This window comes from Esox lucius, chromosome 8 (assembly GCF_011004845.1).
Source record: "Esox lucius isolate fEsoLuc1 chromosome 8, fEsoLuc1.pri, whole genome shotgun sequence".
Lineage (NCBI taxonomy): Eukaryota > Metazoa > Chordata > Actinopteri > Esociformes > Esocidae > Esox > Esox lucius.
This window is the reverse complement of record NC_047576.1, coordinates 13,544,170-13,571,427: the sequence shown is the minus strand read 5'-3', so window position 1 is coordinate 13,571,427 and position 27,258 is coordinate 13,544,170. Positions and strand designations below refer to the sequence as shown.

General features: G+C 40.0%; 1 protein-coding gene across 3 annotated transcripts in view; it reads left to right on the top strand.

Moving 5' to 3' along the window:
- Positions 1-639: 639 nt before the first annotated feature.
- LOC105011594 (guanine nucleotide-binding protein subunit alpha-11) overlaps positions 640-27,258 on the top strand; it is a 40,850-nt gene continuing 14,231 nt past the window's right edge. The window contains exons 1-3 of one of the 3 annotated variants that reach the window (XM_010871748.5): positions 640-765; positions 1,841-1,966; positions 27,011-27,195. In XM_010871748.5, the coding sequence (XP_010870050.1) occupies positions 1,846-1,966; positions 27,011-27,195 (306 nt within the window). In that variant the 5' untranslated portion in view covers positions 640-765; positions 1,841-1,845. The other 2 variants (XM_010871746.4, XM_010871749.4) reach the window with 2 other exon arrangements.

The window sequence follows — 27,258 nt, the reverse complement described above, 5'->3', positions numbered from 1 at the left end:
TATCATAGCAAACATTGCTATCAGGGATGATCCACAATCCAAAACCAAATACCTCTCGTTTTTCAAGTGTTCATTCAGTCTAGGCAACCGCACCGTTTCTGTTAAATGTGATATTGCAGTACATTTTACGCACTGAACGCTGTCTGGATCTGTGGTTGAAAGGCTTTGAAACAAATCGGAAAGAGATTGGCTATTTTCGCAAGTATCAAAACCAGAAGTTACAATATGTAAATGGGTACTGATGTACAATTAACGCACAGTGTTTTGTATGTTAGTCCACTGCAGCCTTTTTGTTAATCACGAGCACCCGCCAATTCGTGGGTTTCTCAAACAAACTTCGGTTGCTCTGCCTACGTATTTCTGACGCCTAATCGTACAATATCTGGATACATTTCTAAGGTAAAGCTCCAACCACATCGTACGTAAAAGCAATCTGTCAAGTGATGACAAAGTCAGTGACGTGGCATGCAGCCATTGGTTGATGCAAGCAACGTCTGACCAGCGGAACTCGGCCATAACCTGCCCATAGACAGAGCGTAAACTCCACCTATAAAGTAAAATCGATAGTGTTCGTTTTGCATCTTTCGGTTCCCTGGAGTGACGCATTCTGACCATTCCAGTAATCCTTAAGCGAAATCTTTACCTACCCGGTGCAGATGTCCAAGCAAAACGAACTCGCTCATTAGTATGAACCACTCTTATGACCAGTTTTGATTTGCTCGTGAGCTGTCAGTCAGGTTTCCTCCAAGCGGCGACAGCAACAAGGTAGTGTGTACATCATACTGGGGGCTGAAGGGGGCGACGCGCGATCATTAGACGAAAATAAAATAAAGGGGCGATAAACGCACGAAACCGATAAAGCTCCCTTTGTAGCTGCGTTTTTATTCCTTTTTGAGAACTGTAATCGGCATACGTTTTTGGAGAATGATACCACAATGAAGAACGTTTACCAAATCGGACGTTTTAGCTAGCCAGCCAAATAATATCAATGGCTAGCTAATGTTAGCCACCCTAAATATAAATTTTAGCCAGCTAGCTATGTTAGCGGGTTAGCCATACATAGTTAGCTAGGTCACAGCTAGCACACAGCACTAGCCAACTTGCTACCCTAGATAAAGCGAATGGTGTTTGTCCAAGAGATTATTTTACGGCTGTTTTTGTATATCCGTGGTTTGTTCTCATTTGACAGCTAGTTAACTAGCTAGCAATTGAGTTAGCTAATGGACAGTTTCACATACGTTCTTTGTCATTACTCAGGCGTTTTATGGTCTTGGTTCTGGGGCATGTAGGCGTAGGAGACTAGATGTGGCAGCCAAGTTTGTCCCGTAGTCTCCGGGAGTCGGGTTGGTAAGCACACGGCAATTTAGATGCGTTGGAGGAGTCGGCGCCTCAGACAAACTACGACTTTTCGTATGAAAGATATAGGTAATTTTTTGACAAACTCTTAAGTACCTAGCCATCTTGTTGACTGTCAAGTGCTCGCTAATAAATTCATATGTTGTTTCTTGTTGAGTGCTATCGAGTTTAGCAGAGCAAGTTGGGCCCTATTGTCTGAATCTGCGTTCATTTCCCAAAACTTGTGGTCGGAATACATTTGCACGAGACTTGAAAGCTGTCATATTTGCTGTATTGTAGCTAGCTGCCCAATGCTAACTACAGGCGTCTTCAAAGGAGGCCAAACTTCGTAGCTATCTGGCTACATTTGTTGCATCCTCTTGTCTACGTATTTATTTGTACCCCTAGACTGTCTATTTTTATTTACGAAGGGGATAGAGACAAATATTTGCCAGTAAGTGTGGGGCGCCCATTCAACTCGGGCATTCTGCGGTGATGACTTTAGAATCCATGATGGCTTGTTGCCTAAGCGAGGAGGCGAAGGAGTCCAAACGAATCAACGCGGAGATCGAAAAGCAACTACGCCGTGACAAGCGAGACGCGAGGAGGGAACTCAAACTGCTTTTACTGGGTACAGTAACATTAAACAATTCTTTCTCTAGTACATGCATAATTATGTGGATGGATGCTTGAAATCTTTAATTTATTGGTATGTAAAAGTTGTACATTTCAAAATTAATAGCTAGTATTATCATTGATGAACCGATATCATTCAACTGTGCATTACTGTGATACTTGTAGTGATATCTAATTAAATGACAGTGATGTACTTATGTGAATGGCATGTGTATTTGCAACGATTATATAATCGTAAACCACGTTTCCCTACGTTATCCGAAATGTAAAGCGATTTCTCATTTGGATGGCATTGAGGACACGTTCCTCGAAGATCTGCTGTTACATAGGCCTGGCACCCGAGGATTTTACATGAATTATGGCAGCATTGAATAATATGGCCATCTGTTAAAGACAGACATTCAACAACACACATTGCTTCAGGTGATCATACTGTAGCTCCCTGTAAGCCGGGTAGACTTACATCAAAAGACTGTTTTATCAAACATTATATTATCATAAACATCTAGCTATGCAGTTACGGTTGTAAACCAGAATCGATGTTGCATGCATTAGAGTAGAAGTTAGTTTACACTGTTCAGTAAGTACGCTCCAGTCAGTTAAGTTTAATAGGTTCTGTAGTCAGTGGTAATGTCTCTGTCGTTCTTGGGATATAGAGCTTTGGAAAAGGAGCAGCAAATTAAGCAAATAATTAGATTACAGACATAATCTGGAGCTTGGGTCACAAAATCATCCTTGCAGGCATTTTTTGTGCACTGGGCCTCCAGGGCTGACATCAGAGAACTCTATCACTGTGGTTGTATGGTTTCTGACATGTTTGTTAAAAAAAAAATACAACCAGGGGCTCATTGAATAACATAGATCCATCACATTCAACTGACGTCACCTTGTTTTCATTCTTCTCTTACACAACAATGTATAATGGCAGAGTGTGATAATAGAAGCCTGTTCATGATTCTAGTATGATTAATCAATAAGGTACAAGGTTATGTGGTCTATGCCCAATATACCACAGCTAAGAGCTGATCTTAGACATGTCACATTGCTGAGTACCTGGACTCCTGTTATTTTGAAACTTCAATGTATAATTTATAATTTTAACTACAAACCCCTGAGATCTTATTGCTAATTTAAACCATTACCAACATAATTGGAGCAGAAGAAAACATTGTAGTCATACTCTTAGTATGCAGACTCATGTGACAACTATGAGCCAGTCAACATTCAAGATTCATATTATATGTCATAGTTGTTTCTTGTTTGTTGTCAGTCGCTGTAGCCAAAGCTATGAACCAAAGCTAATTTTAGGAGAATGCATTGTGTTCAAAACATGCTGAAAACATGAAACCTATCTTTCATATCAGTGATAAATACAATTGTTAAATTACTACACAACCTTTCTAGTTTGTGCAGTTGATCCCTAACTAGGGTTTGTTACCCCATGTGTGGTCACCTGGCTTTGATTTGGTTTTGCTAAAGAAACATGCGTTAACATTGGACTGTGGTTACACTAGAAACCTCCAGAAGCCACACAATGCGGTTGTACTGACTAACACTGTTTTTCTTCCAACAAATGTGGTTCGAACCTTTTAAGGGTTGATAAGTCCCTCAGAAACATGTCTCCGTCATTGAATACAGTCTGTTTTTATGTGATAATGTTACATGCTTTTTATTTTGAACCCCCACCCCAAGGTAGGTTTAGCGTAACGATTTTGCATTTTATTTTGCTGTCTTCAGGTTCTTTCCCTGCACCAACATCTCTTCACACACTTGAAACTACCAGTTGCACTATCATTTGGACATCGTAATTGGTTCCTCCTGCTGAGATTTGTTTAGAACTCTGAAAGGCCCCCCAGTCACCCTGTTTTTACCTAGAGTCATGACATTCAGGCCCTCTTCTCAATGGAACACATTTGCCCGAGTGACACACAATGTCCACCCTGATGGGCTGCGTTGTTCTAAAATAAAAGCTACTTCTCTGCCACCGATCTGTGTGGAACTTAAAGGGTAAAAAAAAGTGTTCAATGTAAATGAATGAATGAATTGTAGATTTTTAAAAATTATTTTCTGCTGGTGTAGCCACAGCCTTTGCTTTTAGACCCATACTATGGTTTCAGCATAGAGAACTTTTTGCCTGGTCATTAAACATAATTGGAGGAGCAGCACAAAAACAAGGCTGAGTGATTTAGACAGCACTGACAGCCCGCGGAATCACTGAGCAATGCTTGTTAGGTGTGCCCATTTTCCACCTCTCAATGTTGGCTACTGTGTATCAAAGCAATAGTTTGATATGGTAGTTAGCATCTGTAATCAAGATGCATATGAAGTTATGCAAAGCTGCGGGAGATGTTACTCAAATGTGCTATTCACCTGATTGATTGTTGACCTCTCATTTATGAATGCTACCACTACAGACAACGGGCAGTTGAAAGTACTCTTTACCTTATGTTACTCTTGGGCAGATTAATATTTTGAACTGGTTCAGTAAAAAAAATAAAAGAAATTGTCAGCTTAATTTATTCTAGTCATGATACTACCAGAAATCCCAATGTATGGAAACACTGGTAGAGAAAATATTAATATTTAGAACTACTAAATTCTACTTATTATTTAAGGTGTACTGTTGCTCCAAAAATGAAGGTCCAAGTCACATAGCAAGAATATTTAAGCTTAATTTGGAGCTCTGGTGGCAGTAAACTGAGACGGTGTCATCAGACAACACAAACGTGGCCTTAACACAATTTACCATTGTCAAAAGGTCTCTGCAAGAAAGGAGGCATGTAACACTTTAAACAAGATAAAACTTCACATACATGACTGTTTTTGCCGGACCGCGTAAGCCGAGCTAGCCAAGAAGAGGGAATGTTTCTTACTGAGTGAGTGACTACCCCTTGTTAAATAGCATAGTGGTTAGAGATGGGGAATGCCATGCAGGTGACCGGGGTTTGAGCCTCACCGCAGTCAAAACAAATTATGCATTAGGATTTGATCATGATAGACAACTTCGCTGGCTACAACCTTCAATGGCTATGTTATAGTGAAACTTACTTTTATATTGCAACTATTTCTTTTGGGTCATTGAAGTATGCATCCATGCATGCTTTTTGGGGTAATATACAGATGCATCTAAAAAATCTGAATATTGTGATTTTTTTAAAATTTGAATTAAGCAAATAAATTAAAAAGTGACACCTTCATATATTCTAGATTCTTTACACAAAGTGAAACGTTTCAAGACATTTTTGTTTCAATCCTGATGATTATGGCTTACAGCTCATGGAAAGCAAAAATCCAGTATATCAAAATGAGTATAAAAAAATTTACAATGCAGAAATGTCGACCTGAGAAGAGCTCTAATAAGGTAATTAACTCACTGAGCCTTCAGTATGCACAAACAATCATAGGGAAGACTGTTGACTTGACCGTTGTCCAGAAGACACTCATTGACACCTTCCACAAGGAGGGTAAGCCACAGAATGTCATTTCTGAAAGGGCTGGCTGTTTGCAGAGTGCTGTATCAAACCATATTCATGGAAAGTTAACTGGAAGGAAAAGGTGTTGTGGGAAAAGGTGCACAAGTAACAGGGATGACCGCAGCTTTGAGTGGATTGTCAAGCAAAGCTGATTCAAGAACTTTGGGGAGCATCACAAGGAGTTGGACTGAGGCTGGAATCGGTGCATCAAGAGCCACCACACAAAGCCATATGCGGGAAATGGGCTACAAGTGTCGCATTGTGTCAAGCCACTCCTAAACCAGCGACAATGTCAGAAGTGTCTTACCTGGGTGAAGGAGAAAAAGAACTGGACCATTGCTCTCCAGTCCAAAATCCTCTCTTCAGAGTCTGGAGGAACAGAATCCAAGTTGCTTGATGTCCAGTGTGAAGTTTCCAGTCAGTGATGATTTGGGGTGCCATGTCATCTGCTGGTGTTGGTCCTCTGTGTTTTATCAAATCCAGAGTCAATGCAGCTGTCTTCCAGGAGATTTTAGTGCACTTCATGCTTCAATCTGCTGACATGCTTTATGGACATGCTGATTTCCTTTTCCAGCAGGACTTGGCACCTGGCCACAGTGCCAAAACGACTGGTAACTTAGTGACGTAGTAGTTAAAGACACAGCCTGGCACATAGGAGACCCTGGTTCGAAATCCACCGTGGGGCAACAACATTCATCCCTTCTAGATGCGGGCCGGCTGAACTAGGATTGCCTGGTTCATTTTTCTTGTTTTTGGTGTCATTCTGTGTGGCTCGGTCTGTGTGATTCAACAAACCTCATTGAAGTTTTGATTCTGTTGACTGGATTGTCCATCATATAAAGAATTATTAAAAAAAACATAAGCAGAAGGAAACCCTTCGCCTAGCTATTCCTCACCCAAATAAACAGTGAGATGGTAGGGTAGGCACTGACTCCGATTGAATTGGAAACTATTCTTTTCATGACCTCTTTATAAAAATATCCATTCAAGATGGTGCTAATCTGTGGTTGGAAGATCAATTATATTCTTAGTATTTGAACAGTAACGGACTCTGACACAATTTGGCTGTGACTATATCTTATGCTCTATATGCATTTCTGTGCATTTTGTCGTTTACTGGGCAGGTTTTTTTATATTTCAAGTAGGGAAAGTATATGGTTTGTTCCTAATTTGAGTAGTGTTGGTTTATGTTGTCATTTACCCCGATCAGCCATAACATGACCACTGACAGGTGAAGTGAGTAACACTGATAATCTTATCATGGCACCTGTCATTGGGTGGGATATGTTAGGCAGCAAGTGAACATTCTGTTCTCAAAGTAGGTGTGAGAAGCAGGAAAAATGGGCAAGCGTAAAAATCTGAGCAACTTTGTCAAGGACCAAATTGTGATGGCTGGACAACTGGGTCAGAGCATCTCCAAAATTGTAGCCCTTATGGGGTGTTCCTGGTTTGCAGTGGTCAGTACCTATCAAAAGTGGTCCAAGGAAGGAAAAGGGGTGAACCGGTGACAGGGACATGGGTGGCCAAGGCTCATTGATGCATGTGGGGAGCGAAGGCTGGGCCGCATGGTCTGATCCAACAGACGAGCTGCTGTAGCTCTAATTGCTGAAAATGTTAATGCTATTATTGATAGAAAGGTGTCAGAACAGTGCATTGCAATTTGTGTATGGGACTGTGTAGCCTCAGTCCAGTCAGGATTCCCATGCTGACACCTGTCCACTGCTGAAAGCGCCTACAACGGGCACGAGAGCATCAGAACTGGACCGTGTGTGCAATGGAAGAAGGTGGACTGGTCTGATAAATCATGTCCTTTTACATGGCACCAGGATGCACTATCGGAAGAAGGCAAGCCGGCGGAGGAAGTGTGATGTTCTACTGGGAAACCTTTGGTCCTGCCATGTGAATGTTACTTTGACACATGCCACCTACCTAAGCATGGTTGCAGACCATGTGCACCCTTTAATGGCAACAGTATTTTCTGGTGGCGTTGGCTTCTTTCAGCTGTATGATGCACCCTGCCACAAAGCAAAAATGGTTCAGGAATGGTTTGAGGAACACAACGAGTTCAATGTGTTGACTTGGCCTCCAAATTCCCCAGATCTCAATCCAATTGAGCGTCTTTGAGATGTGCTAGACAAACGCATCCAATCCATGGAGGCCCCACCTCGCAACTTACAGGATTTAAAGGATCTGCTTCTAACATTTTGCTGCCAGATACCACAGCACACCTTCAGAGGTCTAGTGGGGTCCATGCCTCAATGGGTCGTGGCTGTTTTGGCGGCAAAAGGGGAACCTACACAAGATACGGCAGGTGGTCTTAATGTTGTGGCTGATCGGTGTATGAGAAGTAAATGGGAAAAGCTAGTACATATCGAATAACCTCTACCTATGTCTTGTGATTAATGTTACTACGATGAAACAACTTGTTTGTTTGGTGTGGTTGGATCATTTTCTTTGAAATGCATTATGTGAAAAATGCTGCTGGGGATGCCTGTATTTGCAAATTAATAGAATAACCATATAATGAACTGTTGTTAATGTTCATGGAGCTGGTTTCCAAAGATGAGTCAGCTGCAGTTGCCAGAGCAGTGGGGTGCAGATATTTTCAGTGGACACCTTTAAAAAGCAGTTGGGTGCAGATATTTTCAGTGGACACATTTAAAAAGCAGTGTGGTGCCTATATTTACAGTGTATACATTTTATTTAACTAGCAGTTGGGTGCAAATATCTACAGTGGACACATTTTATTAAAAAAGTATACAAGTTGATCAGATTTTTTATTTGATAATGCGGACTAAATTGATCCACACTGAAACAAAATGCACTTGTTGACTCCCACACAAATTATAGGGCAAACAGTCAGTCTGTTCCATTTGCAGCCCTCCATGAGACTGAAATTAGCCTGCTTAAATAGCAAGAGTTCTCTCCATGAACCTTGGTTACATCAATTATTTAGTGATGTTGGAGAGCACACTTACATTCAATGTAAATCAGAAATGAATGTTAGTTCATGCGTCCCCTTAAACAATTGTATAAAACAACAATGGTATACCAAGAACATTTTGTTACACAAACAATGGACATACCCCATAGGAGATCTGTGAATTGATACTAGTGCTATCTGAGGAAGGACATGTCTGCTCAAGAATTAGCTAATAATTACTTGATGTACTGAAAGTTTACAAGTATAATGGGCTGGTTAATTAAATAAAATTACAGGACACTGTAACATTGTAAATTGTTTTAATATAGGGTAACTGTTGATTCTATTTAAATAAAATCAAAGTGAATGGTGAACCCATCTATGTGAAAATGGGATGGGAGGCAAATTACAACTAATTTGAATGTTGTCTCACTAGTGGAGAATGCACTAAATGTTTCCAGAAACTGTGGTAAGTTACACAATCACTGGTATATCAACACTCAGGAAAAAGTAACACACCACAAAAACGAAATTCTCTTTATGCCGTGATGACTGTGGGAGGTAAGACTGTACATCATCAACCAAAGTAAACATGGGAGTCACGCAATGATTATGTTCTGTGTTCCGACGACTACGACTCAGGAAATCATGCAGTTTATTAAGACTCCAGATGAAATAACTTGCGATGAACTTGACAGGGTGATGGGAGTTATAGGGGAGGAGATGGTGGTCCTTTGTAATACATTTTGAGTCTTGTTCTGGCGATGGGATTGATGCTTGGCTGCTGTTGGACTTCTTGCTCTCATCCCTAATAACCATATGTATTTTTGGTAGCCCATCATGCTATATCCCTGAGCAGTACATTAATCTTGACACCTGTGATGGAGAATAGCTACATTACCTGTCTCAGTACAGTACCAGTTTGGACACACTTAGTCATTCAAGGGTATTTCTTTAGTTTTCCACATTGTAAAATGATAGACATAAAAAATTATGCATTAGCAATCATGTAGTAATCAAAAAAGTGTTAGACAAATAAATAAAAATACGTTCAAAATCTACAACATGGCTACCCTTTGCCTTTGTCAACTTTGCACGCTCTTGGCATTCTCTTAACCAGCTTAATAAGGTAGTCACCTGGAACATGTTGGAGTTCCTACATATGCTAAGCACTTTTTGGATGCTTTGGCTTCACTCTGTGGTCCAACTTCTCCCAAACCATCTTAGTTGGGTTGCGGTGGGGGTAGTTGTAGGCAGGTCATCTGATGCAGCGCATTGAATTCTTAATAAATCACTGACTGTGTAATCAGTAAAGCACCCCCACACCATCATACCTCTATCCTTCACAGTGGGAACCACACATCTGGAAATCATCTGTTCACCCTCCTAATGTCCATTTTCTGTGTTTCTTGGCCCAAGTAAGTCTCTTCTTATTGATGTCTTTGCGTAGTGGTTTCTTTGCAGCAATTTGGCCATGAATGGCGGTTTCAAGCAATGTTCTCTGAACTTTTGATGTTGATGTCTGTTAGTAACATTTAGCCAATATTTAAGTAACTTCCATTTGGGCTGCAATCTGAGGTGCAGTTAACTGTTTCTGATGCTGATAACACTAATGAACTTAACTAGCCACCTATCTCAATAGTAAATTCCTACAGGCATGAGCAAGGCTCAAATTAATGGCGGTGTTGAGGAAATTAGGGTAGTTTCCCTTATCTTAATGGAGTAGCTAGCTGGCTGAAATAATTGTAAATTCCTACGGTTTGTTTAGCATTAAACAGTCACAAGCCAATAGAATTTACTTATTTGGTGCTTTGGTCCAGTTGAACTATTCATGTCCAAATTAGATTTGTAAAAACTTTCTTCAATCCATATTTGAACTTGTTTCACTTGTCAGGAAAATCCCTCATCTCGTTACTACTCTTTTGAATCTATTGTACAGTCGTCTACTCTGGTTCAAATGTATGGTTCATTATGCTTATTGCAAAGCTGGCTAGTTAGCTAGCTGTATCCTGTCTATTGGATGATGTTTCAGGGGAGAGACTAGCAGACCAGTTAGAAATGTCCACCGGGTTGTAATATTTTAGAGTTTTTGTTTTTACACCATGTACATATTTCAATAAATATGCCTTCTAGGAATTATTATAAAATATGTCTGACTGACAATTATGGACGTCAGCGACAACACATCAAATTGACTCTTAGAGCGATCAATAAAACCATGGAGGCTTAGTGAAATGAGACAAAACATGACAAATATTTCAGATCTTGCTTGCCCTTAAATTCACATTGTGACGTTATGCTGCGGGTTTGTGGTGTGCCCTTGGTATGAGACATCACCAGGAAAGACACAGACATGTTCTGTCTCTTTCCACCCTGCTCACTTAACAAGGAAGTTAACTGGGACTCAAGTGCTTGGAGAACTCTCCTCCGACTTAAGACCAAAATGGATTGGCTTCCTGATTGGGAAAGGCACCGGAATTTGGATGGGCTCACATGTTAACAAGGTGAAGAATGTGGAAAGACAGTTGTTGTTTGACCCCGCCTGTTTAGTAATGCTTTCCAGTGACTTAGTTTTAGCCTCTGCTTCCATTCAGAATATTTGTCAAATGTCAATGATATGATTTGTCATTTGTGTGCTATGGACTGGTTGTTTGACAAAGTCACATGATGCAAATGATTCAAGCTGGCAGAATGTTGTTTGTTGTAATTCAAAACGGTCAGATTACAGAAATGTGAAGCTGCCAAGTGGTTAATCATAGGTGGTTCGCTTCAGCTTGTTGTAACTTGTTATTGTTACCTAGTTTAGTTTTGACTTGTGTCATGTCAATGCATTACGTCAATGCTTATCTCATGACAAAGGCAGTCCTTTCTTCATGAAATATCAAATAACACTTAATTTCGCATGCTTAATTAACCTGTGTTGACTAACAGTGAGATGTTTGCTTGCATGCGTGTGCAAATTTAAGTAAATAGATGAAAATAGAAAATGAAGATATTGAAGGTATTGGGTATTTAAAACAAGCACTCTGTACACTGTTCTATAGCATTTATAATGGGAGACATACTGAGAATATGCGTCGTTTAAGTCTATGTACCTTTTTAAGTGTGTAATTATAGGTATTATAATTATTCTGTGTGCATATTATTAGTACTGGAGGAACAGTGCACTATTTAATATTTGATAAGGCAGCCTATTTTAACCGAACTTGGTATTTTTAATAAAATGGTACTGCGGTAGCTTGTTAGCTTGTTCAAGGAATATTGCATTGAGTTTTGTGTGTTATTGACTCTTGTATTATTAAATGGTATGAGTAGACTTACCATGGCAAAACAACCCTGCTGTATCCTGTGTACAGTACTCGTCCTGCCGTTGTATAGGCCATATACGAAATGTGGCCTGCACAGGCCTCTGATTACCTACTGAAGGTCGCTTGTGCAAGAAAGTTAGTAAAAATTCAATAGGCTAACAACTTGGCGCCTGTCATGGGCCTTTCCAGAGTTTACTGGTAGTGGTGTGTTAAGAAGAAAAATTAGCTGTTCCTTTGTGATTGTGCTTCAGTGGTGTAGCTGATTGTGTTAGCTGTTTAGAGCTGTTGGCAGGCAGACTTTAAAGCACCACTATGTGGTGTAGCTAATGAAAGTCACAAGTGAAATATGGACAGTCTGAGCTTCTGCAGCTGTGAATTGGGGTTTCTCTCTAACGCTTTCGTTTCAGTTTCGGTGTGTTGCCATGTTTTTGTTCATGTGCCATATTTTCATATCCATAATTATAGGTCAAGGCAGAGAGTAGCCCTACATCTTGTCAGACTCTCCCCCCTCAAAAATGACAAACAAAAACAGTTAACCTTCAATCTGTGGGTTGGTTTGTGGTTCAGACAAATTATATTGTGGGTTAGACTTAAGTTTTAAAGGGACACTGTATAGAATACTGCATCTAACTTTTACAAGAGTGAACTTAAACAATATCATGTCTCCTCCTCTTCCCTTCTTGTGCGAGACAATAGGAGTTTTAGCTAGTCCCGGGTGGTTTCAGTTTGGGAGGATAGTGCAGCCAGTGTGTAAAGCGAGAATGAGTACATTACCAGTGAATGCAAACTAATAGACGGACCGGACAGATAGTTTAAATGGGGAGTATTTCAGGTACTGGCAACGATTTCAAATCGTTAGCTTTATTATATGATTAGTGAATATATTTTGGTCATTTATGCTTGTGGTACCTTAATCTTACATATGGCCCCTTTAAATCTAGAGTTAGCGAATTGTCCCTGTTCCCTGCTGCCCCTCTGTTCTGCAGCTGTGTGCAGCAGTCAGCATGCACCATTCAGCTCAGTCACGTTGGGTTGCCTAGAAACCGCAGTCAACAGTTCTGCTCGTATCAAGACATAGTGTCGAAATTATGAGAAACGTCATCGTTCAGTGAATGGAGGAATATATTACGCCCCTGCCCAATAATGGAGTAAGTAATACTCTGACCCAGCAGACTATCCACCAGATTCTTTCGTGTTGTCATCTCGAACCATGTGGTTTTAAGCTCGTTCTCACAAAATCCTGTGATTACAAATCCTGTGTGTGGCGGGAGAAGGATTGTGTTGCATTTTTGTTGCTAGGTTACATATCCATGTCATTAGTTATTGCTTTCGTCCAAACTTGTCTCTCCTGTAAACTTTAACCTTATATGAAACCTGTGATATCATTAAGTCACTTGATGGATTAAGAATATTATATATGTTTGAAACCTTAAACATACTACTCTGAAACAGAAAGACCCCTGGGTCTGTTATTTTATATTGATCAAACTCTCATTTTGTTAATTACTCTGGGGGACTTTGGCTGAACATAGGCTTAATCATATCATTCTAGCTTCTAGCTATCAACAAATTAAATCAAATAATGTATTATATCTAAATTGTTACTTGGAACACCTAATAATACAAAGAGGAAAGCCTTTTTATAGTCAAATAACTAATTCAAATAAATAATAATGGATACGTGACCCAAGCTTTTATTTTAAAGCACTTAGTGTTCAGATTTTAACCCATGATCATTAGTAAAACACCAGTGGAATTTACTATCTCCCAAAGGTATCAAGTGTCACGTCTATGGTAGCCAACTGCTACTTGTGCGTCTTGGAGTTTTCTTGGTAGGTTTCAACCTGATTCACTTACGGCCAAGATGGCACCAGAAAGCAACCTTAAGCTTTACATTCTTAATTAAGTGTTTAACAAACTTATTGGATTTTCAACAATGCAGACAAAATGTAATATCTAAATAGGTGAGGCATTCCCTATCGCCTTGTTTAACACTAGATTTGACAAACATGTCTCAATAAGTGGTCAGGAGAGGTCATTTGATTGTGTAGTGCTAGAAACTTGGTGGTTGAAAGAAACAACCATATTTTTAAAAATGTTTAATTGACTGAATCTTTTGAATTAGTAGTACATCACTGAGATGGTTGTACCTATTCATCCTTTGGAGGCACCAACGGGTATCAACATAGGCGTGGGCACTATGGGAAATAAATCTGTTGCTGTACTAATTTGATATGGATGGATGGATGTCTTGAATGGGAATTTCTGGTAATTTAGTGCTCAAACTCTAGTGTTTGAACATAATGTTTAGTTCAATGCAGTTGTATAATGTACTATATTGTTTTCAGGTACAGTAGAGAGAATTATATATTGGAAAACATGGACACGTGTTATTGTTTTAGACCTACATAAAAACAGGCAAACAAATAAAGGTAAAAACAAAGCAGGAGATGATTTCCACAGACAATTACGGCACTCTCACACCGTAGCAGAAACCTGAGATAGTTTAACTGTTGTTCACCAGATCTGCCGCTTATTAGTAACTGAGTAATGTTAATTGTTTAGGGTACTCACTCTGTGTTTTTGAGGTCATCTCCTGTATAGGACATGCCTGTAGAGACCTAGGGGTTCATTGTAATTTAGAAATATTATTTAGTTTATTTTGTGAACACACCATTGCGGTGAGGGGAGGCGGTGGGCTATAATGTAATTGCGATGATTTACTTCCTCTTTTAGTTCCCTGACATGAGTCGCTTTTGCTGTCAGGTTGCTAGTTGTACATGTTTCAAACAAGCTAGGTGAGGTTGAAGAAAATTGACAAAACTACACTAAAACATGAATATTGAAAATTCATCCTGAAGCATTTGTTAATATCGTAATGACTTTTGTTATGATAAAACTGATTATTTTGCCGTCTGACCATAGGTCATAGTGAACTTTTACTCATTGGGCAGAACTGCTACTGGCCTGCATATTGTTGTTTTAAATGTATTGGGTAGGGCTGACACTAAAGTATTCTGTCATTTATTCTGATGGTTATGCAAGTTATTCAGACTGTTTCATAAAAGTAAAGCTGCATGATTGTTATGACATTTCAAATACCACATCAAGTCTTTTGATTTGTTTTGCAGTACTTTTAATCTATGCAATAAATGACTCACAACTCTGTTTACATTGAAATGTATTTATTGGAAAAAAAATAATCAGGTATCGCTAATCATTAAACTAGTTTTTTCTTTTTAAAATGTCTAATGCTTTGTACGCCAGTCTTGTATTTTTATGTACGGTCTGAAAGGAAATTTGACCCTGCCTTCGAAAACAGAATTGGCACTGTCTGCAGAGTTTTTTTTTTTTTTTTAAAAAGAGTCCAATACATAGCATAGAATTTCGTGTTTAAGGGGACTTTTGATTGCTCGAGCAAGGGTTTGTAGGAAGGGAGTGTTGCTTTATCATGTCTTTGGATGTACCTAACTTTTGCATGTCCGATTCCCCCTTGACATGCCTTTAAATGAACTTACCCCGCTGCTTGTAGCGCCGTCTTACCGCCGGTATTCAGTCTTGCAGTAGTGCCATACAACCCAGTTTCCTTTTCAGTGTGACATGTTCCCTGACTTTGGACTTCTGCATTTTGGACCCGGGCCGTCCTCAACATTTGCCAACCTTTTTATTAGATGCCTCAGATCAGTAAATTCAAATTGTGGATTTTTTTTTTAGTAATCCCTTCTGTAATTTCCATAGGCTTGTTTGCATTTTATGATTTATTAAAAAGCTGTGTAATAATTTAGCAATATAAGGAAATAGTTTTTGCCTTGGTCGCCCTTCTTTTGAGCCTAGATCACTGCCTGAGTTAAAATATAGGCTGAGATCTATTGCTTGAAATAGATTTATTTAAGACAGCCACATTATAAACGGTTCTACAGTAATGTTAAGTTTGATCAGTAAGCTGTAAGCCTGTTGCGTTATCATAGAATATTGGCATTACTTGAACTGTTGTTGATGATATTTGTGAAATTTGTGTACAACCTTAAGTTACATGATGACCCTGGTTGTAGACAGTATGTTGTATTGGGGTATTTGATGAGTCTGGTTGTAGACCGTGTGTTGTATTGGGGTATTTGATGAGCCTGGTTGTAGACAGTATGTTGTATTGGGGTATTTGATGAGTCTGGTTGTAGACCGTGTGTTGTATTGGGGTATTTGATGAGCCTGGTTGTAGACAGTGTGTTGTATTGGGGTATTTGATGAGCCTGGTTGTAGACAGTGTGTTGTATTGGGGTATTTGATGAGCCTGGTTGTAGACAGTGTGTTGTATTGAGGTATTTGATGAGCCTGGTTGTAGACAGTATGTTGTATTGGGGTATTTGATGAGTCTGGTTGTAGACCGTGTGTTGTATTGGGGTATTTGATGAGCCTGGTTGTAGACAGTGTGTTGTATTGGGGTATTTGATGAGCCTGGTTGTAGACCGTGTGTTGTATTGGGGTATTTGATGACCCTGGTTGTAGACAGTGTGTTGTATTGGGGTATTTGATGAGTCTGGTTGTAGATTGTTGTAATTAGTATCTATTCAGTATCAGCAGAGGCATCGAGAGAAGCCTTGCTGTCCCTTCCTTGGGACTGACCAAAATGAAGGGACACCGAGAAACACATCACCCTTGCCAGAATCTGCAAATGCATTTTGAATGCTTAACTACAGTCATATCCCAGGCCTGTCCAACTGTTGATGTCCTGGGGGAGCTGTCCTCTGGCTAATGAGGCTGCTTTGCTGTGAGTGGATTGATGTACCTCCCTATTCCCCTCTGCCTCCCACAGGGTGGCCCACCTCTACCTCCCTCCGCAGCCAAAGTGCCGCGGTTCACATCCAATGAATCGCTCGGTGTGACAAAACCCTCTGAGATGTCTATAGAGAGAGCTGTGTCAGGAATGTCTGTGTGTACACAGTAATTAGAAATGGTTCTGAACTGGCCCTTTTCTTTTTTTCTTTTTTTTTTTGCTGTGACTGTGCATGCCTGTTAAAAGAAAATATATCTGCTTGCTGCTGATTGCCCTTTCTCCCTGGCCACAGGCTGTTGTACACATGGACACGCCCTCACTTCACTGTCACTCTACACCTGACCCAGATCTACAGAGCAAGCCCTCTGCTTTGTATCCAGTGAACAGTGTTCCTATATTGTCCTTAGCACAGTGGTCCCTTAGTCAGCAAGCTTCTACAAAAACAAATGGAAGACATTCAGCTTTCTCTGATTTAGCTCTGTCATTTTGGGGTTAATGCTTGAGCACTGATGTTAATGCTGCTTGTAACTGATGACCAGCGCATTCCTTATGTGACCTTGACACGTCTAGGTCTGGTGTGATTTAACACACAATTCAGATCAGTCTTTTCTTTATTTTTTTAGCTGGTTATTTAGTACGTGCACAAAGCACCTGTTGAGATGCGCAGGAGATCAGGAGGTAAGATGTGTATTTGTGTTTCGGCACACCCAAAGATCTCTCTTTCGATTGAACACCTCTTATTTACCAGCCTACTAAGGCACATTACATTTGAGCACCTGACTGTCTCAACTGCCTAAAAGGGTTAGTTTGGGAGTTTTGCAATAAAGCACTTTATCTCCTGCCTCTCCTGGCTACCATGTTTATGCAGGTATAAACATGGCATGCACACCACGAACCATGTTTTGATCTGATTGTCAGACAACTGCTTTGAAAGGCTTATGCAGGCTCACTTCCTGTATTTTTCTGCTTGTAATTTTAAACATTTGGCCTTTAAGTGTTGCCTTTAAGTGTCTGCTTGTATATCGAGTAGTGTCAAAGTGATAAAACTTCAAATGAACAATCTTGTTAACTTAAGATGTTTTCTATTCCATTTCAGTTAAGCCATTGACTAGTTTTAAAGAAATGAAAAGCTCTGAAAACATTACAATATGTTTCTGTGTTATATCAGTGTTGTTTGCTTTCATACTGTTATCTTTCATATAGTTAAAAATAAATTGCCAATTTAAAGAATTTACACAAAAGCGTAACAGAGGTTATTTTCCCTCTAGTCAGGTGCCTTCACGCACTTGCTGTGTCAGTAACCACAGCAATGAAAATAACTTAAGTGAATCACTCACATTTGGGAAAATAAAAACGTCAATTAGCAAACTCTGTTATCCTGTGCTACTTCCAGTTGTAAATGCATAGCCTAAATTTTTTGAATGGGACCTTGGTTTGTTTTAATCGTTGTTGAAGGGTCCAGTTTGTTAGCAATTGTGCTAACACTATTTTGCCACTTTCTTCAAAGAATGTATCCATAAACATCTTCCAAAATCATGAACTATCCCTTTAATCCGCAGTTGACTTGACCTGTCATACTAGTTTATGGCACACAACTATCTTCATAACATTTGTGTCTAAGATTCCCCTGCTCCCGACAACCTCATGCATTTGATTTGTGTGCCAGTAGTTTCTCTCGTCATACATTATGGCCGAGGCTCTCTTGCTCTGAATGATATTGATTGCAGTGACATCCATGGCTTTCATGACGGCAAAATTATTATTCAGTGGCAACCCGGACCGTCTCCGTATTCCGCTTTTAGCACTTACCCTTAGTACTGACTATTCAAACACACTCAACATGCATATAAACACTCATCACATGCACTGATGTTACGGTTTATCTTTTTTGTTTCCTAGTCATCTTAACTGGACCCTGTATGTACATAAACTTTGACTACCATGTCCTCCTGCGTATTGACTCTGTAATGGTACTTCTGTATAAACAAATTGTCATTCTTTATGAATTTACTCCTTTTGTTAATTAAAAAGAAAATCTATTGCGCCAGTAAGAAATTGTTTTACTGTTAGTGTGCATATATTGCTTACGAAGTGGGTTAGGGTTCAAAATAACCTTTGGTTTGTTAACATTGTTAAAATCAAATGTTATATAATCAACATTTGATTTGATCATACATATTAATTTTATAAACATGCAAATGGTCAGTTCCACTGCCAAAACATCTGTTTTAATGTGCACATCAGTTATTAATTATGCGTTGCATTCACCCCCCCCCAGTGGTTGTTGGAGTGGTGGTCCGGTTCATCCTGACCTGGGGGTGAGTCTGTAGTACACACAAGGTGTGCTCGTAGTCTTCCACCGAGGGATAACTCTTGGCCTGCAGGCAGTGGGTGCCTTTCTCTTTGAGATAGGGGCTGGCATTGTTTTTTCAAGTGGTGCATTATTGCTGTGTTAATGTTAGCTGGTGGTGCCTTCAGTTAGATGAGAATAGAGAGCGTGTTTGCATGGGAGCTTTATCGCCATGCAAAGTGTGGTGTAGCCACAGGATTTCCATGTCATATTATAATAATAATCCTTCACTTCCTGGCACAGCGCAGTTTGGGGTGGTGGCGGCGGCGGCTATGAGTTCTGCTCCGCTGCTGTAATGACAGTTCCTTTGACTCACTGACTTGGGACATGTGTGCCTGACAGCTGGTTGTGGTAATGCCATGGCACCACAGTTGTGGGTTTTATTCCTGTATGGGCCTTGTAGCCCCAAATACTCTTTTCAAATTGAATACAAGTGGCAAACTAATGTTTACTTTATTATATTGTGTTCACCATCATGCATGTAAGCATAGTGCTGATCTCATGTTTTGGCCCACTTTGTTACTATAGGCACAGCTGACATTTTTTATCACATGTTGTTTAGGCTCACAAGACTAATAGTGTCACATTAGACATTGCTGTGGTTTCAAACAATGCCTGACAATGAGAAGCTAGGCTTTCCTGAGCAGCACAGAAGTGATGGAATGAATGAACAGACTGATCATGGGATTGTCTTTTCAGTTTTGAAAATGATTGCTTATTGATGTTAACTGGGCAATGAAATGTAGACTAGTTTAATCTCTGTGCGAAAACAGCCTTTGGCCTGCTATTTGTAGTCTAACCTGTGCTCGTCTGCTCTGTTGGTTGTGCAAACAGTAATATTGATACAGCAGTTTCAGCGGTTATGTGGCAGTCTCTGAAAGCCATAAAACCTTCGCTGCCTTCGGAAAGTATTCAGACCCTTTTGTGTTATAGATGTCGTTTTTTGGAATCATTCATACATTTGAATGACCCATAACAAATAAAAAACACATTTCCGAATTTTGTGCCAATTCATTGAAAATGAAATATTCAGACCCTTTGACGTAATTCCAATTCAGCTCAGTTCTACATCCTTTGATAATCCTTGATGTCCCTAGAAGTTGGTAGGAATCCTAATTCAATTGATTAGACGTGAGTCCATTATTGATTGTGATGTAAGATGTTTGGAACCATGGAGTCTCCTGCTAAAGCTGGCCACGTGGCCAAAGTAACCGGACAAGAAAGGCTTTGGTCAGGGAGGTGACCAAGAAACAAGTGCTGCCAAAGGTGCTTCTACTCCAACAGTGCTACATTTCATAGCAGAACCTGCCGGAAGGACAACCATCTCTGGAGCGCTCCATCATTCAGGCATTTATTTTAGGGTGGCTGGATGGAAGGCTCTACTGTGTAAATTACATATGACATGCTTTAAGGACTCTGAGAGGTTGAGGGAACTATTCTGTTCTGTTTAGATCAAAATCAAACTATTATGCCTGAATACCATCTGTGCTGGTAAGGGGCAAATTCAGGTATTCTTGTAGGGGCTTACTCAACAAGACTCAACGCTCTGGTTTCTGTCAAAGGTGCTTCTACAAAGTACTGGATAACATGTCTGAATACTTGTCTGTACATGAGATTTCCTTTTCTTATTTACAATAAATTTGGAGAATTTGAAGGGATCTGAATACATTCTGAGGCACTATATGTCAAGCCTAGACTCTATATTCATTTGTAACTACTGAGTCTTGGGTTTTAAGTCTATACCAATGTTAATTTCAATGCCACTCATGATGATGCTTTGATACCAAGACACTTACTCAACAAGTAAGATATGAGGCTAGGTCACCCCTTGTGGCCTAATAGTGCCTATCCTTTTCTAGGCGGTGTGTTTTTCTGCTTAGTCTGGGTTCACCAGTGGCGTGTGTCTAGTTCACAGTACATGTGAAGGCCTGGTGATTTGATTACAGTACATGTGAAGGCCATATACCCCAACACAATTATTTTTTAAGTTCAAGAAAGTTAGCTGGTCAGTGCGAAGAAAGTATTCCAAAACCCACTATTCCTTTACTCGTTGGGAGATATTGCTTTTCCAGTACTGTTGGTTCTGATTAGATGGGAACCAAAATAGGCAAATGATTAGATGGACATTTAAGTCCTTTACAAGGAAAAGAATGCTGAGAATGCCCCCAAAACTGGAATAGAGCTGTTCTCAACAGAGATTCTCTTTCCCTCTGCCTCTACTCAGTGGATGCTCAGAGATTACCCTTTAGTGAAGAAAAAAAAAGAAAACCTGCTACAAACAAGACGGTCTCCTCTCAATCTGTACTGAGCTGAAAAACACAGGCTGAGTGAGTGAGGAGCTGTACCAGTTTGTGGTAATTTCACGTGTGTAGTTATTTCATCTTAGTGCATATGAAGGAAAGGAGAGAAGACCCCTGTATACCACTGAGATGTACATCATACCTAGTGCCTGCTAGTCCGACTGACTCAGGAAGCAGCCTTTGCCAAGCTGCTGCACCAGCACAGACCTATATGGGGGAGGGACAGGGGATGGGATCGTCTTGTGACACGGTCACGGGAAATGAATAATGTAAAATGTTATATCTCGCTACAGCTACTAGACTGCTTGTCCGGAGCCGCTGTCCAACATCAAGAAATGGGAAACTTCAATGCAAATCTTCTCTGGCTGAATGGTTCACAAAGTGTTACGGTTTCAAGATCTGTTAAAACCCAGCCTGTTAAATACCTGACCCGGAGAAGCCTCCCTGCGAACACAGCCTGTGTCCTGGTGACATTTTGCTGAGCTAGTTGCCTCATTGCATCGCAGGGCAACTTTGGAGAATCATTTACAAAAGTGGGCCTAACCCCTACACTTTGTCACACTTACTGCATGGTTTTGTTCTCCTCTGAGAGGAAGTAATCCTCAGCCTGAAGTTATTGCCCTCTATTAGTTTGGAGTGGTAGGCATTCTGTGGCTCTCCACTGCCAACCAAGTGAAATGTGACCAATTTTGTCACTCTGAGGTAATGGTTATTCATGAAGTCCTGGGTCTGTGGTGAAGTGACACATCACTCCTGTCACTGATGGTCTGGCTTCTTTCTGGTGTTTGAAGTTTTGGTGACATTTTATCTTATATTGATTTTCAGATGTATTGGTGTTCTTGTCTGGACATTCTGAAATTGGTTTTTAAATTCCAGAGATGGATTTTTAAGAATCTATGCGTTTTCTCTTTGGAGTTGTTAAATGAGTGGGCGGTAAGAGTGAAAGAACCAGCCATCGTGACGGACAATGCTGCTAATATGATACGTGTTGTGGCATTAATGGAGCTGCCATTTTGCACACCAACTCAACTTAGCCTTGTGGGTTGTTCTCAAGCTTGCAGAGATCACACGCTTGCTTGGTTAGGTGAGGTGCATCGCAACCTTTTTTTCACTGTTGCACTTCGGCCGGCCATTTGCTTAAAGACGAGCAGAAGTTGGTTCTGCCTTTACTTAAGCTGCTGATTGATGTGGTGACCTGGTGGAATGGTGTGCTGGAGATTCTAGACATTTTCCTGGAGCAGCAGCCAGCAGTCTTGGCAGCTCTGTTGTCACTAGTGATGTGCTGTTTGTGATTTTTTTTCTTGCTGAACAACTTTTTACTGATTTGAGAGTAACAAGTCCTTTTAGTTACTCGTTCAGCTGTATCTTTCAGTTGAACGGTTTGCAGCAGATTTCTATATTTTGGTTTCATATGCGGGCCTCCAGTTTAATCTTATTCTTTAGTATACTACCATGTTACACAAGCTAAAGGGTTTCCTGCGCAGCTCACCCTTCATTTTCAGAGAATCTCTCATCAATATTGGCCTTGTAATTATCCTTATATCCAAATTTATTGAATATCTAATCCAGACCTTTCGAATCAAAAGGTCTGGTTATCAGTGCCGATAACCAGCCCTAGAACTTAATATAGAACTTAAGACTTGGGTAATTGTTCCAATGCTTGGATTAAGTTCTGTTTCCATATATTTAGAGATCATAACTGGAACCAATACCTCCACCCCTCTCTGAAAAATAGCAACCAAGTATATGGGCCTAATTCCTTGTGGTATCGGGTAGATAAATTATTATTCTACAAAGCAAAGGCATTTATGGAGCTGGATGTCTCCAGCCCACTGTTTCCTTGGAGTAATTCCTTTTTATGATTACGTATTCTGTCCAAGAAATTACTTATTACATTGTATTTACTGAGGACGTGCACAATGTTAATTATATAATAATGATGGGTCAAAATTAGGCCTGCCTTTTATTTCCTCAGGATGTAATTTGAACATGTCTCATTAAGTAAGCCTGTCATTTGAAACTGGGTTACCATTATTGAATACTGGAAGTAGGCTAATTAGAAGAAAGTGCTCATGGTTGATCTGAACAAAGCTTTTCAACATACCTGCTCTGGCAATTATGTTGGATACTACCTAAATAAACATGGAGAAAGAACAGTGGAGCTGGTTTTGTCCTAACAAAATGGATTTGTTTGTTTACAGTATATTTTATGAATAAACTGGAGCATGATAGAGTTGCCTTTCCTTAAACGATTTAAGTGGGCAGTAACGCGGGGAATAACATGGAGGACTTTCTAAAATCATTGATAATTGAGTAGCTGCCATGGTAACAAGAAATTTTTCTCCAACTCTAGCAACAGTACTAGTGTTGAATATAGATTATTTCCTAGATCTTTGGTTGCTGAGCTGATGTTTGACTTGAGAAAGGGGGGACAAAAACACCAGATTGTATCCTGCCTCCAAGAATTTCCTCACTCATGACTGAGGTCTCTGTGTGCTTTCTGAGCTTTTCCTGGAAATTCATTGTGTGCGATTCCTCCGCCTGATTCTATTGATTGCTCATGCCTTGTCCAGCCCTCATAATCTGTGATTCTACACAGTACCTGGTATGATAACCATGTTACCATGTCCCTTGACTTTGCTCCATGGTTCCATTGTGTGTCTCCATTCTTGTTAGATGGGAAGAGACAGGTGTGTAGGACTAATTGTGGCTCTTTAAGTTGGCCTGTCTATAGTGAACTGTCTGGCCTGACCTAGTTAACTGAGGTGCAGTGATCCTTTGCTGAAAGCCGGTTGGGGTATTCAGACACTCCTCAATTTAGTTTTATCACAGAGACTAGAGTAATGCATACAGTACCCCACACACACACTGTTCTGATCAGTATTTTATTAAAAGCCTGCTATGTTTGAAAAGCCCATTCACCTGACACTAAGGCTAAGAGCTTAGACTTCATGTGCTAAGAAAAAAGAAATGCAGAAAACTCTACATCTTAAACCTTAATCAAATGGTAGCTGATGTCTGAAGGACTGGCTTTCAGCTGTGCATTTCAGATACCTGTGCTAGAGAGGAAGTCTTGCCTCTTCTTTAGCAGCTGCTGCCATGCATCCAGGTCTACAGAAGCAAAGACAACAGCCGTTATGCAATGGGCTACTTCATGTTTCTCCCCAGCCTGCCATGGAAGCATGCAGTTCTCACACTAAGAAGAGGGGAAGAAAGAAGAAGCGAGGGGGAGAGCTGAATGAGAGAGAACACCCGAGAAGGAGAGTTGAGCTGCTGTTGTGACTCAGCCTGGCTACCTGGAGAGGATGGATGGTTGGGTGGTTGGAGGGGGAGCTGTGGAGAAAACCACACTTGCTGTTTTATGCTGTAGATTCCCCAATACCAAATGTACCACTGTTCTATTATGAACAAAACTATGTCAGGACATCCACTGGGAGACCGTATGTGCTGTGTTTTTGAAGTTGTATGGGTCTATCACATCTTCCTTAAGTCGTCTTGCTGAACTCTGCTATTGTCTCTAGAGCCTAATGTAGTAGTAGCGGCAGGATCAGTAACATTCACTAGAGTCACTGAGGCAAGGCCAGGAAATGCCTGCACACAAGATGGCTCCTCAATTGGCCTGTTTCTGTGCTAAGATGCTGTGTTGCAATGGCCTTTAGTTTCTGTAGAATGTATACTATGATTTACTTGCGATAAAATGTTCTAAACTTTTAGTGCGAAGCACCTGCTGCCGAGGTACAATAACCATGAGAGAGAATTTTCGTCAGTGCTGAAAGCAAATTGGCAGCCTTTAAAAAAAAAAAAAAAAAAGAGAGAATGCGCTAATACTAGTTTTACTACAGTTATGCACCCCTCTGTGACAACCACTTATTTGTAGACTAGATTTGTGAAATTGGGATGTCACCAGAGCTTGAAAAATAAATACAGTGCAGAGCCGTAGTGTGACAAGTGTGTTTACTGAGCTTCAGCATGACCGACCCAACAACTGCTGGAACCTCTTCTGCACCAAAGATGTTGAAGAGAAATGCTATTGCCCTGTAATTTCCGACTTGCTGAATCACGTAATCCAGACCTAAACAGAGAACGAAAATAGTGTTATCTAAATCTTTTTGTCACGTAATATTAGTAATAATGACCACTGCATTTTGTGCCTTTTTGCTCAGTGGTTTTGTAGCGGTTTCACATGGATCTTATCGCTCACTTCATAGTGTTAGTTAAAAATGCTGAAGTACCCTTCAAATGAATCAACATTAACGGCAGAGTTTATGTTCAAGTTTATGATTTTCTTGCGGTGTGTGTGCAGATATTTCTCATAGAAATCATACTCACACTGCAGGCATGGGAGCTGCCAGAAACCAATATGTCATTCTGACAGTTTTGCCTGCCTAGCAGTGATGCGCTTGTTGACTAACATCGTAATTAGTGGATGAAGGAAAAAGGATGAAAATATTACAGCTGACTAGGTTTTTTATGAAGAGGTGTGATATTAAAAACAGAATAACAAAAAGGTATGACAGAATTTGGAAAGAAAATAAATGTAATTGGACCAAAAAATTGCAAGGATTATTTTATAGAGCTCTACATTACTATGTCTACTGTAGTCTGATTTTTTACTTCCTGTGTTTTCCCCAAAATTCATTTTGAGCGTGGAAATAAGTTTCTGATTTGTAACTATCAACCCTCCTTTCTTGTAGCATTGTTGAAGTGTTATGTAATCATAGCATTATGTGCTATTTTGATACGAAGTACACTTGGTTTTCTGGATAAAACCTTGTGTGGCGTAGTGCTGTGCCAATACAGGGATTTCATGTAAAATCATTATAATTTTTTTCACAATATTGTATCTATTTTCCGATCTCTAGAATCGATTTTTATTCATGCTGTCGACAGGCGTCTTTTAAATTACTGTAGCTGTCGCTGAACGGGCATGTTTCTTTGACATATACACAACTATTACTGTTACAAAATCTACCTGATAAAACCCTGTTACTGTATTCCCATGGATGTCATAATTAATAAGAAACCAGAAAAGGTTATGTCGTCATTTGACTTTTTTTTTGTTAATTTCCTTACTTAAAATGATAGCGCCAAAGTGGCCACGACTTAGAAGAGATTGTTTCGGTGATGCGAAGTTAGAAACGTCTTTGGAAGCGATAATGATGTCAAGGTGAGAACGGTGGCTATAAGTTTTGTATTGTCCATATTTTATGCTGTGAAATGCTGGTAATATCTTTTAGATGACAACAGCAACCCTGTAGTGATAACTTCCTTTCATGACAGTGTATAACCACAAATTAATTGTGATCCTAGCAATGCATCTGTGTGGACCTAATGGGACTGCTGTCTCAATCTTGTTGCAATACATCGTTTTATGCAAACTTAGACGTTTGTTCTTTCAATTGATTGCTAATTGGGGAAAACAAATATTACATTAATGTGTTGTCAAATTAAAGAAGTGTGTGTGCTTTTAAAAACAAAGTTAACTTGTAATTGTATTTTGTTTGAAATGTGTGAATATAAATGTAATCAGCAGCATTCTAGAAATCTATTGGGGTCTAAAGGGTTACATTTAGGAGTTCTAAGTTCGTTCATATTGAGTGGTTCTTTTATTAATTATGGGTTGGTCATGGGGATTAGCTAAAGATTGTCTTTTCAAGTATATAGCCTAATATTATTTGATTTTTTTTTTTTAGCACTTCAGTAAGTATCATGATTCAGTTATGATATTGTGATGTATTGAATCGTAACATGTATTGTGATCTATATCGTATCGCAAGGTACTTGCCAATATCCCCCCCTAGTGTGGCTTTCGTGTGACTGGTCATGTGGAGGAGTATAGGGGTCTTGACTCTCAAACCAGAGGCATGAGTGTGTCCCTGCTCTGACCGGTCTGTGATCTTATCTGTTCCTGCAGGCACTGGCGAGAGCGGCAAAAGCACCTTCATCAAACAGATGCGCATCATCCACGGGACGGGCTACACAGACGAGGACAAGAGGGGCTTCACCAAGCTGGTGTACCAGAACATCTTCACTTCAATGCAGTCCATGATCCGTGCCTCCGAGACCCTCAAAATCCAGTACAAGTATGAACAGAACAAGGTGAGTCTGGCTGGCCGATAGCAGGAGTGGATGGGGACTGTATTGTAATTGAGATTTTATGTA